Source organism: Aedes albopictus, chromosome 3, assembly GCF_035046485.1.
Source record: "Aedes albopictus strain Foshan chromosome 3, AalbF5, whole genome shotgun sequence".
Lineage (NCBI taxonomy): Eukaryota > Metazoa > Arthropoda > Insecta > Diptera > Culicidae > Aedes > Aedes albopictus.
In genome coordinates this window covers 234,202,569-234,215,108 of record NC_085138.1, presented here as the reverse complement: position 1 = coordinate 234,215,108, position 12,540 = coordinate 234,202,569, and the positions used below count along the sequence as shown (strand labels likewise).

The 12,540-nt window shown below is 40.1% G+C and overlaps 2 protein-coding genes across 10 annotated transcripts in view; one reads left to right on the top strand and one right to left on the bottom strand.

Moving 5' to 3' along the window:
• LOC109401709 (ras GTPase-activating protein raskol) overlaps window positions 1–12,540 on the top strand; it is a 441,723-nt gene that overhangs the window by 168,396 nt on the left and 260,787 nt on the right. The window lies entirely within an intron of this gene.
• Window positions 4,409–6,523, bottom strand: LOC109407863 (proton-coupled amino acid transporter-like protein CG1139). Of its 2 annotated transcripts, none has more exons than XM_062856319.1 (5): window positions 5,762–6,523; window positions 5,569–5,690; window positions 5,176–5,502; window positions 4,899–5,111; window positions 4,409–4,834 (listed from the first exon to the last, which is right to left on the bottom strand). In XM_062856319.1, the coding sequence occupies exons 1-5, from the start codon at window positions 5,921–5,923 to the stop codon at window positions 4,423–4,425; spliced, it is 1,236 nt and encodes a 411-aa protein (XP_062712303.1). In that variant the 5' UTR covers window positions 5,924–6,523; the 3' UTR covers window positions 4,409–4,422. The 2 variants fall into 2 exon arrangements, with proteins under 2 accessions (XP_062712303.1, XP_062712304.1); XM_062856320.1 differs by having other exon boundaries at window positions 5,748–5,884.

The window sequence follows — 12,540 nt, the reverse complement described above, 5'->3', positions numbered from 1 at the left end:
TGTATGCCAACGGGTCATCAGGTGACTTCTCGGGTTTAAGCAGTGAATCTTTGCCTTTTTCACCTCTCTGGGAATTCGCCTTTGTCTAGCCACGGCACATCTGCCTAACCATTCCACTAAGGGCCAGAATCGCAATCTAGCGGAACTAAATTAATTACTCCTAAACGAAGCATTTCCGACACATAGTGTCTTCGACAAAGTTGTTTGACATCAGCAGGGGCATCTATTTCTTAGAATGTAGTAGTTCGCAACTTGTCCACATAGGTGGCGCCATCATCTAACTTCTTTGTTTTACGTCCTAGAGACTTGGCGTATTCGGCAAGGTTGTTTATTTTGGCAAAATAAACAACTCTTTCTCAGACGTCAAAATTCCACAGCCTACTGTTTTCGAGTTATTTAAAAAATAAAAACTAATCAATGAAAAAACAGTGTTTTAAGCTAATTTTGACATTTTTACCAGAAACCATGTGAGGTTAAATTTTTTCCTAATGTATATGTGTCAAGCCAATCTCATTGTACAGGAATATGTTGAATATTATCAATAAAAATTTAAAATAAAAATACAAATTCGAAAAAACAGTGTGAATTTCAAGCCTTAATATCTCACAAAGCGCAAAAAATCGCAACATCAAACTTTCAGCAAATACGAAGCAATACTAGGTGAATATGCTGCCAAAAATTTGGAGAGGTATTTTTTGGTGTTTTTGAGATAATAGCTTTTAAGTAACCGTATAAATATAAGTAATGTCAGCATGTAACTTTTTACTCTTACACATTAGGGAGTTTATGTCTTCGAAAAAGTTGTTCATTTTGACTAAATAAACAACTCTTTCTTAGACGTTAAAATTCCACGGCCTACTGTTTTCGAATTATTGCATATAAACTAGATAATATTAATAAAAAATAACAATAAAACACTTTTTGATACAATACTATAAACTATTTTTATTGTTTTTACTTTTACGATACATAGTAGGTCATGAACATGTCAGTTTCGTGGAGCTTCTGTTTCACAATTTTCGATCAACGTCGTTTCCATCTAGAAACAGATAAACAAGCTTTCGATAAGATATTTCGCGCTCTAAAATTTAAAATGATTGACAAAATAGGTTATGCTTAAACACTTTGAAATTAACATGCAAAAAATTAAAAGATATCTTGACCCATGCTGACAATAGTAAACTGACATTTGCTTGAACTTCTATGTAAATATCGTAAAAGTAAAAACAATTAAAATTAGTTCATAGTATTGCATCAAAATGTGTTTTATTATCAGTTTTTATCAATAACATCTAGTTTATATACAATAATTCGAAAACAGTAGGCCGTGGAATTTTGACGTCTAGGAAAGAGTTGTTTATTTAGTCAAAATGAACAACTTTTTCGAAGACATAAACTCCACTTTAGAGACCAGTAAAAAGTTACAAGCTGGCACTACTTATATTTATACTATTACTAAAAAGCTATTATCTCAAAAACACCAAAAAATACCTCTCCAAATTTTTGGCAGCTTGTTCACGTAGTATTGCTTCGTATTTGCTGAAAATTTGATGTTGCGATTTTTTGCGCTTTGTGAGATATTAAGGCTTGAAATTCACACTGTTTTTTCGAATTTGTATTTTTATTTTAAATTTTTAATGATAATATTCAACATATTCCCGTACAATGTGATTGTGTCAAGCCATACGCATTAGGAAAAAAAATAAACTCACATGGTTTCTGGTAAAAATGTCAAAATTAGCTTAAAACACTGTTTTTTCATTGATTTGTTTTTATTTTTTAAATAACTTGAAAACAGTAGGCTGTGGAATTTTGACGTCTGAGAAAGAATTGTTTATTTTGCTAATATAAACAACTTTGCCGAAGACGCCAAGTCTCTAGGACGTAAAACAAAGAAGTTAGATGGTGGCGCCACCTATGCGGACGAGTTGCGAACTACTACATTCTAAGAAATAGATGCCCCTGCTGATGTTAAACAACTTTGTCGAAGACACTATGTGTCGGAAATGCTTCCTTTAGGAGTAATTAATTTAGTTCCGCTAGATTGCGATTCTGGCCCTTAGTGCATTCTGAACATGATAGGGTTAGCCTCGATGGCGTCTTGATGGCTACTGTCGGGATACCGTCCGTACCCGGAGCCTTGTTCAACTTAAGTGACTTCGCTATTGCGATGAGCTCGTCGTTCGTTACCGGGGCGACCTCGATTTGTCCAGTATGGGTACAAGGGACGAGGGTCCGTGGTCTTGTATCGTGGCGCAGGAACAGCACTTCCACGATCTTCTGCAGCATCAGTTTTGGGGGTGCTGACGCGCCCTTCGTTTTGGCCATGACTACTCTGTAGGCATCACCGCAAGGGTTCGTGTTGGCTGCCTGGCAGAGATTTTCGAAGCACGTCTGCTTACACGCCTTAATCTTTTTGTTCAGTGCAGGTTAAGCCGCCCTGTAGGCCGCACTTCGCTCAATGCTAGCCTCGTCGGTGTGAGCTCTTTGCATCCGCCTTCTAGCTCTTAGACAAGATGCGCGGAGTTAATCTTCGCTATTGCGAAGCCCTTGTGCGACGTGAAAATTATTTTCTGGACTGGAAAAAGACCGATTGTACAGATCGTCGTAGCTTGGCCTTATCCACTAACCAGTTCCCTTTATCGAGAGGGATGTGGTATGGGTCCCATAGTAGGGCGATGTCTGTATTTAACTCCAAGCCTGACTCCCACAGCAACTATTGTGCTGCTTCACAGGGGTTCAGGTTTAGTTGTGTAACCTGCATTATCGTCGGTTGATTCGACCTCCTCGCATGCCTGGACATTTAGGCCCGCCCGTCGTGTTACCCTTATTCGCCGTGCAAATCAGACATTTTGGTGCCGAGTTGCACTGGTTGGAGATGTGGCCTACCACTCCGCACTCCCTGTAGAGTTTGCTCCCGTTGGGGCCTTTACATGCCCACAACTTGTGTCTTTGCTCAAAGCACTTGTAACACGCATCTGGCGGCATGTACATGCTGAGTGGGCAGTGCCACTGGGCACTCTGACCAGCCTACTTTATTCCCGCCAACTGCAGTCGCCTTGTTCACCTCCCGCACGAGGAGTTTGATCGTGGCAATCTGCGTGCCTTGGTGCATCTGCGTCGGTGATCTCGTCCAGGTTTTTACACTGTGCAATGGGTTTTATGTGGTTTCAGTGATGTTCTAGTAGATTTCAGGGCAGTTTCAGGAGTGTTCTAGGGTGTGCCAAAGGGTTTGATGAGTGTTCCAATAATTTTCAAAGAGCTTCAGCGGTATTCCAGAGGTGTTCCAGAAGATTTCGGGGAGTTTTAGAAGCGTTCCAGGAGGTCTCAATGGGTCTCAAAGGTGTTCCAGAGGAAATTAAGGAGTTTCAGGAGCGTTACTGGGGTTTTAAGGGGGTTTCAGTGGTCCCAGAGGTGTTCCTTGGGATTTCAGTTTTAGGGGGTAAAATGGGATTGAGGGTTTTAGGTGGTTTCAGTGAGTTTTAGAGTTCCAGGTCTCAGGGGGTTCCAGAGGCATTCCAGGGATCTCCCAGAGTGTGTCAAAGGGTTTTCGTGGATGTTCCATGGGATTTCAAGGGCTTTCAAATGCGTTCCAGGCAGTGAATCAAAATTCAACCATCGCGCAACAATAATGACAATGTCGCAACCTGTATTTGTTGTGACAAACAAACCCATGCGACATAAGTTTGTCCCAACTTGAAAAAAATGGGATTAACATCGTACACCACGAGTTTAGAGATTTTTCAGCCTTGCATTGCGATTTTCGAACAGTAACTTCGAGTCGGTAAACACTGCAACTTTGGTGAAGCTCTATCATCAAACAGTTTCGACTTTGGGTTAGCAATAATTGATTGTTCACCAGTTGAAAAGTACGCAACAAATTCAGCTTCCATTTTGTCTGCAACAAAAAATTTCGAGATCATGTCATTATCTGTTACCAGTAGGGATAAAGAGTAATCGTCGCACCTTCTTTGTTGCTTGTTTTGTGCCTCTTTTGTCTGACAATTCTCTTCACTGGTTCCAGGGGAGATCTATAAGATTTCAGAAGCGTTCCCTGGGGTTTCAAGGGGTTTCAATGGCATTCCAGGGAGGTTCAGGAGCGTTCCAGGAGTGTTCTAGAGAGTCGTAGGGGATTTCATGTGCATTACATGGGGTTTCAGTAAGCTTTCAGAGGCGTTCGAGGTATTCCAAGGAGTTTTAACGGCTTTAGGGGCGTTCCATGCTATTTCAGAGGCTTTTCAGGGAGTGCCAAGGGATTTCAGGGGCGTTCTAGAGATGTTCCCACAATATGCCACAAAAATCATGTGCACTAGAGTAGGGAGTGCTAGCACGTATTTAAGTCAATACCTAATTGTGATCCAAATATAAATAGAGAGAAGTAGATGAACCACTGCAATAAATCTACATCTTTTCAATGCCTATTCACTTATATATTTCAATGATATCCAAAATGCTAAAATATGTCCCCACAATGAGCACAAACAGCCCAAACACCCACAAAACAGCATCCTTCACTAGAAGCCACCGCCACCGTCCGAATTCGTCCGGCCATCGGAAGATCACATCCAGCGCAACCGGAAACATTATGGAAAGTGATGCCGCACTGAACGATCCCAACAGACCTATCAGTGGTTCGATTTCCGGAACGACGAACGCCGTCAGGACCATTGCCACCGCTAGCACGGATCGCATCGTTATTTGGCCACAGTTTTGCCGTTTCGGTGCCAGTCGAGTAGCGATATGGGGCCAAAGGATTTCCAACGGGACGTAGAGGGAGAATCCTAAGGATACGAGTATTCCCATGGCGGAGAATAGGCGTGTGGATTGAGCCCAACTGGAAGGGGATAGAAAAAGGCTGTAATACTTCTATGGTATGTTTAACTCATTGAATTCGTTACCCATTGTCACTTGGAAGGTTCAGAGTAATGGAAGCCTTGGTGTCTTCTCCGTATTGGGCGTAACCAAAGAATCCAGTGATTGCGTATAGAACAGTCAGACATCCAAATGCGCTTTGCATGACACCAAAAGGTCGAAGGAAATACTTTGGATGCTTCATATTGTTCTCCACCGGTAAAACTGTGTTGATGCCAGATATTGCGAAGAGGACCGTACTGTAACAGAAAGATAAGTCTCGATCTAATAATTTGCTTCAATTACCAATAACTGTTGATGTACCTTATAAACGATGGCAAGTTCGACCATTCGGGCCACATTGCTTTACTAGACAGATCGAATTCAGCGCTGAAGATGAAGTACAAAGAGATACCGATGGCCGTCACAATTAAACCACTAGCAATAGCCGTGAACGGAACCAAATGTTTCAATTTGCGAACCTGAACAATGATCAGCAGCGGAATTAGCAGTAACACAATATAAATCCTGGTGTCCCAATCGAGCTGCAACTGGTAGCGGAGTACGTCTTGCAACGATTTAGCTATGAAAACTATGTACAAACAAGCCGTGAGAAAACTATCAACCACCATCATCGAGTCAATGAAGCCCCTAGAAGTAGGAAATTAGCAGTTAGGTTAGCATCGATTCATCACTCTTCAATTTATTCATACTTACGATGCATAGCTCGTGTAAGGTCGTACAGCTGGCGGTCCATTGCTGAAAACATCTTTCGCAGTTGCACTGAATCCCAACATTGGCACTTGACTTCTCTTGCATGCTTTTTGCGATGTGTTTACCTACAATTTTGGAATTAGTATTTTTGTTTAGCTTGATTACACGCCTAGCTTACTCACTGGTTTATTCTTACCAGTAGATGTACGAAATTAGCGTAGAGAGCGCAGATCACTACGGTTCCGATTGACCCGAAAATCAAACCTCCATTTTTGAATGCCAGCGGCATTGCCATGATCCCCGTACCTAAGGAACCTTTGATTATGTGGATAAAACTACCAATCGTTCTGCAATGCATTCACAGTTAGTAGAAATCTCAGATTCTATCGCTTTCAAGGTCACTTACGTATTCGGTTTCTTGATGTTCCTATACTCAAATGGATTGTAATCGTCATCATAATTTCTGAAAAACACCAATAACTCAACTGTCACTTTTGCATCCCACCGAAGTCACGTGCTCAACTTACTTTTCCAAGTTTTCCACCGATGATGACATAATTTCAAACGCCAAATGCAAATATCACAGTAGCACTTTTCTTCACAACGTTCGTTCACCGATACCTGCAGTGTAATCTCACGAACTGACTATCGGAAATGACCGGGATGGAGCCGAGCTGTAGCCATAGTTTCAATGCGATCTCCCATTGCATTACTGGGGTAGGCATATTGTTGCTAGTTAGGTATCGGCGTTTTTTGTTATGGAAAAGCACGTTGTTTTATACCTAGGTACGTAGTCAGAACCCCCTTCTGCGGTTGGGATTTACGGTCGGGTGCTCCCACAGCTGTTGCATTGAAATTTCAATAACGCGATGATTGAGCCGGCGGCGTGGCGATTTAACGGATTTGCAGTAATGAGGTCGTTAGAAGTTGTCAAGAGAATAGTTTTTGATAATGATTTATGGTGTCGATGAATATCATTTGACTGCCGCCAATGATTTACAGGACTAAGTCACAATTTATATTTACTAGATTTAATCACCGCATAATTAATTTTAATTTGGTTTTTTCGGTGATATGAATACAACTCGAAGTAATGAGGGAGTAAGGAGGGTAGTAAGGAAAGTAATGAAAGAATACGATGAATAGATACGCAAGCGAGCGATAAGAGAAATTGAACAGAAATTGAAATTAACAGAGGGCCATTGTTGAGCAACACATGAACACTCTGAATCTCTGTACAAGTACCACCGATCGATAGAACCGAAAATACCGCTGAGCAACATTTAACAGATCACAACCACGATCTTTTTGCCTGTTTAGGAATAGTAGTATTCATCTAACTACTATTACCTAGCCGTTCAACTCGAGACCGCATGGCAAAAAGACCGTCGTTGTCAGATTTTGTATTCTGGATTTACCTATTGATCCGATAGAGCACACCCGTGGTGGACAGGCTAGCTCTTATGGTGCCCGAACCGGAGGCTTCCTCGGATTTATCATGGATCGGCCTTCCAGTTAGCCGAACCTTGCTCGTACCAGAGGCTTCCTTACGTGGATTTCAACAAAGAAGTAGTTGAGTGTATATTTGGACTATTCGCTCTTTGAAGGAAGCACGACACTAGACAACGGACTAGCATGCAATGCCCAGTGGCACAGCCGAAAACTTTTCCTAACAGCTGCGGCGGGAATCAAACACCCGCGCTCCTCAGCACGATGCGACTGAGTGCTTGGTGACACTAACCGCACGACCACGAAGCCATTGATGCACCCTATACTGTGAAGATCTATTCGACATGAATGGCTTATCGTTTCACAATACGCCAATCAGTTGTTGTAATGTTATTTTGGCTTACTATGAGAGCCTTTATGCGGTCGTAATCATAGCTGGAGCTTTGTGCGAAGAATTCTCGGACGTGTGGACATGGAATAGCTACTTCGTCCATTGCCATCAGCTCTGCATCTTCTCAGGGTTTCATAGATGGGGATATTCTCTTTTACCACTCAGTAGTCTCTTGATCCTTACAGATTAGAATCATGTAACTGATGTTGTAGATAAAATTGTTGAATTTTGGTTTTATCGGCTCGTTTCGCTGTTGAACTACTCTGAGCAGAAGTGCTTCTTGTAGAATATTCTGCTGAGCTGTAGTGAATTGGACGGTGGGAAAGTCTTTGGGCATTATCCTGACACTGCAACTGATACCAGCTGTCTCTTTCTTCCTGGGTGGGTTTTGTTATCCACAAATGTTTTTTTTTTTTTTTCTGAGGAACACAGTTTGAAGACAGTTGGATCCTGATGGTACTGCACCTTTTTTGTTTGGGAAATATATTTGTTAAGGTCGTTCCTCGAGCATTTAGAGGAAGTGGGCGCGGTACTCTCCTTCAGGATAATGGATAAAGAGTCCTTCCGGTCTTTTGTTGAAACTTGTGTTGGTCCTAGAGGTAAGTGCTGAGGGGCAGGATATTTCCAACTCTTCCTGCGAACTACCAAGTAGCTGGTCTCCAGTAAGGCCAAGCTGACCGGGAGTATTCTATACTTAGCTTTCGCACGACTGAGAAAGGTAAGCGTCACCTTGAAGGCTTTGAATAACAATCATCGCAACCTTCCTCCTTTACCAGGGCTTAGGACCTCTAGCTCATGTTCTCAATAGTTTCATGATCTTTCGGACAAGCAACTACGATCCATCATTACTGGCGCCATAAGAACTAATTCTAATTTTTGTAGCAGGAAAAGTGTAGCACAGCATAGTAAAGCTTAGTATGAACCAGTGCTGAAAATTTCATTTCGTCATACCTAAATTCAATCACCTACAGCTCATTTTAGAAGCTGAACCTGAGAATATGATATATGAAAAACTTGTGCGGCTAGACCAGTTCTGCAAGAAGGTCACGGAAAAACCGCTATTTTTTGAGTATTTGAGGTAAATGTCACGGACTACCTTTGAAAAATGCCAAATGATATTCACCGTGAATATCATTTGCATTTTTCGAAGGAAGTCCGTGACATTTACCTTAAATATTCGAAAAATGTCGTATTTTCCGTGACTTTCTTGCAGAACTGGTCTAGCCGCACAAGTTTTTCATATATCATATTCTCAGGTTCAGCTTCTAAAATGAGCTGTAGGTGGTTGAATTTAGATATGATGAAATGAATTTTTCAGCACTGGTATGAAAACTTTGGTTGTAGGACAAAAGGTCGGAGGTCACAAAGTCGACGAACAAAATGTCGAAAGGTCAAATGGTCGAAGGGTCAGGGGGTCGGTATAAATAAACCTGGGACAAAGCACAGGTTTTTTTTTCCAATTTTTCTTCTAAGTGATCATTTCAAGTTTCAAAAGTCGTAGATATCAACGTCGCGTTTTAACATTTCGTTTTACTTGCCTCTTGTTCAAAGTGTTTAGAAGATGTTATTATTTTTCGTTATTCTATTCTATTTGCCGTGAACATTTCTTTTGCAATTCATGATTTTTATTTCATATTATATTTATTTCAATTTCATAAGGGTGTATTGTTTCACAATAACTCATTATGCAATATGTTTGTTGTACATCATCGCGCTGCAGGAACATATACATACATCTATGATATTGCCGATATGTAAAGCAATGTGTATGTACTAGTTATTGTAAAATATGATGTTTGCATACATAGTTTTCATCATGTGCTTATTTTTCTTGTCAAAAACACTATTTTTCGACAATTTGGATGACAATTTTCAATAGCACTTCGTGGTTTCCTTCAATCTGCTGCTTTTTCTAAGATATACTCTTTCGAACTGCTTCAAAAGACCAAATAAAGCATTTTAAGACTAAAAAAAAATAACGGAGAATTCAATTGACAAGGTCTGTTAATACTGGAAGTTGAGCTTAGATTTAGTAAACGAGTATTATGAAGAATATGAAGATATTCCAAAAAAAAAACAAATTCTAAAAAATCTTAAGAATAAATGCTGTCCACTTAAACCAAGCGTCGCATCACAACGTCCGAGGCCATGCTATCACGGTCGTTAAGTTTTTTTTACGAAATTATGTCCAAAAGTTCGGATCTCGGATGCATCATAAAATCTTATGTGCCTTCTTTCGTGACATATCTGGGGCATCACGGCCTCTAGTGATAGTCCGGCCAAACACAGCTGGTCGAGCATTGGGCGATTACGTTTTCGTTACGTTTTGTCATAGATCCACACAAATTGGGGATGAAACTGTGAAGATGGATCCGCTGTTATTGCAGATATCAACTATTTTTTACAAAAAGTTGTTTCTAAAGTTTTTTTTTTCAAATAGTGTTGAATAAACTGATTTTTTTTATTCAGGAAGACTGATACTTTCCAAAACATTTTCACAATTTCCTAATAAATAGTTTTAAATATTCTTCAGATGTACTTTCAGGCATTTTTTACTACTAGATTTTGTTTAACATTCTTATTCTGTATTGTCATCATTTTTTGTCTTTATTAAAGAGGCTTTCAGCCAGACGCTGGTTCACCTCTTGTATTGTTATCATTTGTACAGAGGAATTTTAAACCGAATATATCTTCAGGAATTTCTGTAAGATTTTGTTCGTTAAATCTTTCAGATAGATTCTGAAATACCTCCAGAAATTTCTTCAGGGATTTTTTTTTTCTGTTCGGATGAGCCACTGCGACCAGTATTTAGATATTTTGTGGCAATATCCGTATCCTTAGTATTTAGTGCATGTCATACTACTCCATTGTCATTGAGAGGCAATGGAGCATCGATTTCTGTACGAATCTTGTTTTGTTACCTCAGAGGTTCGAGAAATCGAATGTGATGAAGAAGTACCGTTTTCACAGGGAAATAAATCCCAGCGAAAGTGCGCCCTTAATCACACATAATCGATTCTATTTCTGAGATAAACAAAACGGTAGAACTGATATTTGTCCATGCATCGGAACTCTGGCTTCATCCGTGTCTTGCTTCTAGTTTAGTCCCAGGACAACATTGAAAAACCCGGGGCTTTAGGCTAGTTGCAAAACGATGTCAAATTAGAGAATGTGTTCGGTAATAAGAATTCACGTGAGTCCTTGTATCACCAGTACTTATCAGTCCTTAGTAGGTTATTACGCAATTAGATACGCAAAGCATGTTTGTTTTCCTTACATCAAGTGTAGTCTCGGCGAGGACAAACCGAGTCTTTAACTATCCGTAAGGCCAAATAAATGCAATTTTAGAAACTGTCACTAGTAACAAGTGCTTTGTACCATGAATCCTTATTACCAAAACGCATTACCCTAGCTTAACAAGCTGGATGTCACCAGGGTTCAGTTTGGTAGATCTTACTCCGTAACGCAACCCAAAAGGGAGATCTACCCACGTTACGGGCTCCGTTAAAGATCGAGCATGTTTTAAACCCCCTCAACCATTCATCCCTCAGCACGGGTCGCCTGACACCTTGGATTGGGGTTCCCTGTTTGGTGGACTTTTACCCCCGGAACAGGGGGTCCGTAGTGCTATTCTAAGCCGGCAACTACACGGGCATTCTTCAGGGATTCTCGTATATTTCTTCATAGATTGTTTGAAGATTTTATACAATGATTACTTTGCGGTATTCCGGAAAATAATATTTATAGAACCTGTTTAGAAATTAAACTTGAAAGACTCCTTTCAGAATCTGTAAATAAAATCTCAAAAAGAAAGCAAGACAATATTTTCGGAATTTCTGAATTAAATATGGGAAATATTACAGACATTTGGGACGAAATGACTGAGCTTTGATTCAACTTGGTCATGTTTATCGAACATTCGGTGGAGTTTTACTGAACATCGGTAAAATTTGACTCTTTGAGTAATCCAAACTTTCACGGAAAAAAAAATACAGCTTAACAGAGTTACTAAGTGAAAGATGAAGTCAATTCTAAGAATCTTCAGAAAAACATTCGGACGAAGTCTTACAACAAACTTTTACCGAAGAGATAAAAAAAATGAAAAAATATATAAAAATAATATAAATAGGAGAAATTATGTATTTTTAAAGCGTTTGAACTCTGAGTTGGTCTCAAATCCTTCTCAACCAAGCTCAACCAAGAGAACAAACCTGCCGATAACCCTCGAGCAGTCGCGTCTTCGGCCACCCTCAGCGACACCGCGCACACACTATGTACCACAAGCGAGCTTTTTTCATGGTGTGTGTACTCAGTACCAGTGCTGAAAATTTCATTTCGTCATACCTAAATTCAATCACCTACAGCTCATTTTAGAAGCTGAACCTGAGAATATGATATATGAAAAACTTTTGCGGCTAGACCAGTTCTGCAAGAAGGTCACGGAAAAACCGCTATTTTTTGAGTATTTGAAGTAAATGTCACGGACTACCTTTGAAAAATGCCAAATGATATTCACCGTGAATATCATTTGCATTTTTCGAAGGAAGTCCGTGACATTTACCTTAAATATTCGAAAAATGTCGTATTTTCCGTGACTTCTTGCAGAACTGGTCTAGCCGCACAAGTTTTTCATATATCATATTCTCAGGTTCAGCTTCTAAAATGAGCTGTAGGTGGTTGAATTTAGATATGATGAAATGAATTTTTCAGCACTGCTCAGTACACGACGCGACCGCTCCCGGGATAATACCCATCGTCACCTTATATAAAAATGAAAAAAAAAAATATACAGATAAAAATATAAAAAAGTGATAGAAATAGGGTAGTACTGGATGGGAATTTCGAAGAGATCACTAGAGGGATTCCGAGAGGCATGACCGTCAAATTTTCCGGGGGAATTGCCAACGGAATCTCTGGAAGAACCCAAGATCACAACATCAATTGGCCAGAAGCGAATTTTATTAATAAAATCGTCCGAAAAGTCTCCCAATTAAACGCATAGGAATCAATGTTCATTGCTATCTCCGATCGTCCTCAAACGATTACACACAGAAAAAAAATAAAGTTACGCCAATCATATTGTGGTCGCAACCAAGCATATTTGTGCACTGACTTTTATATAATCCTTTTTCGAG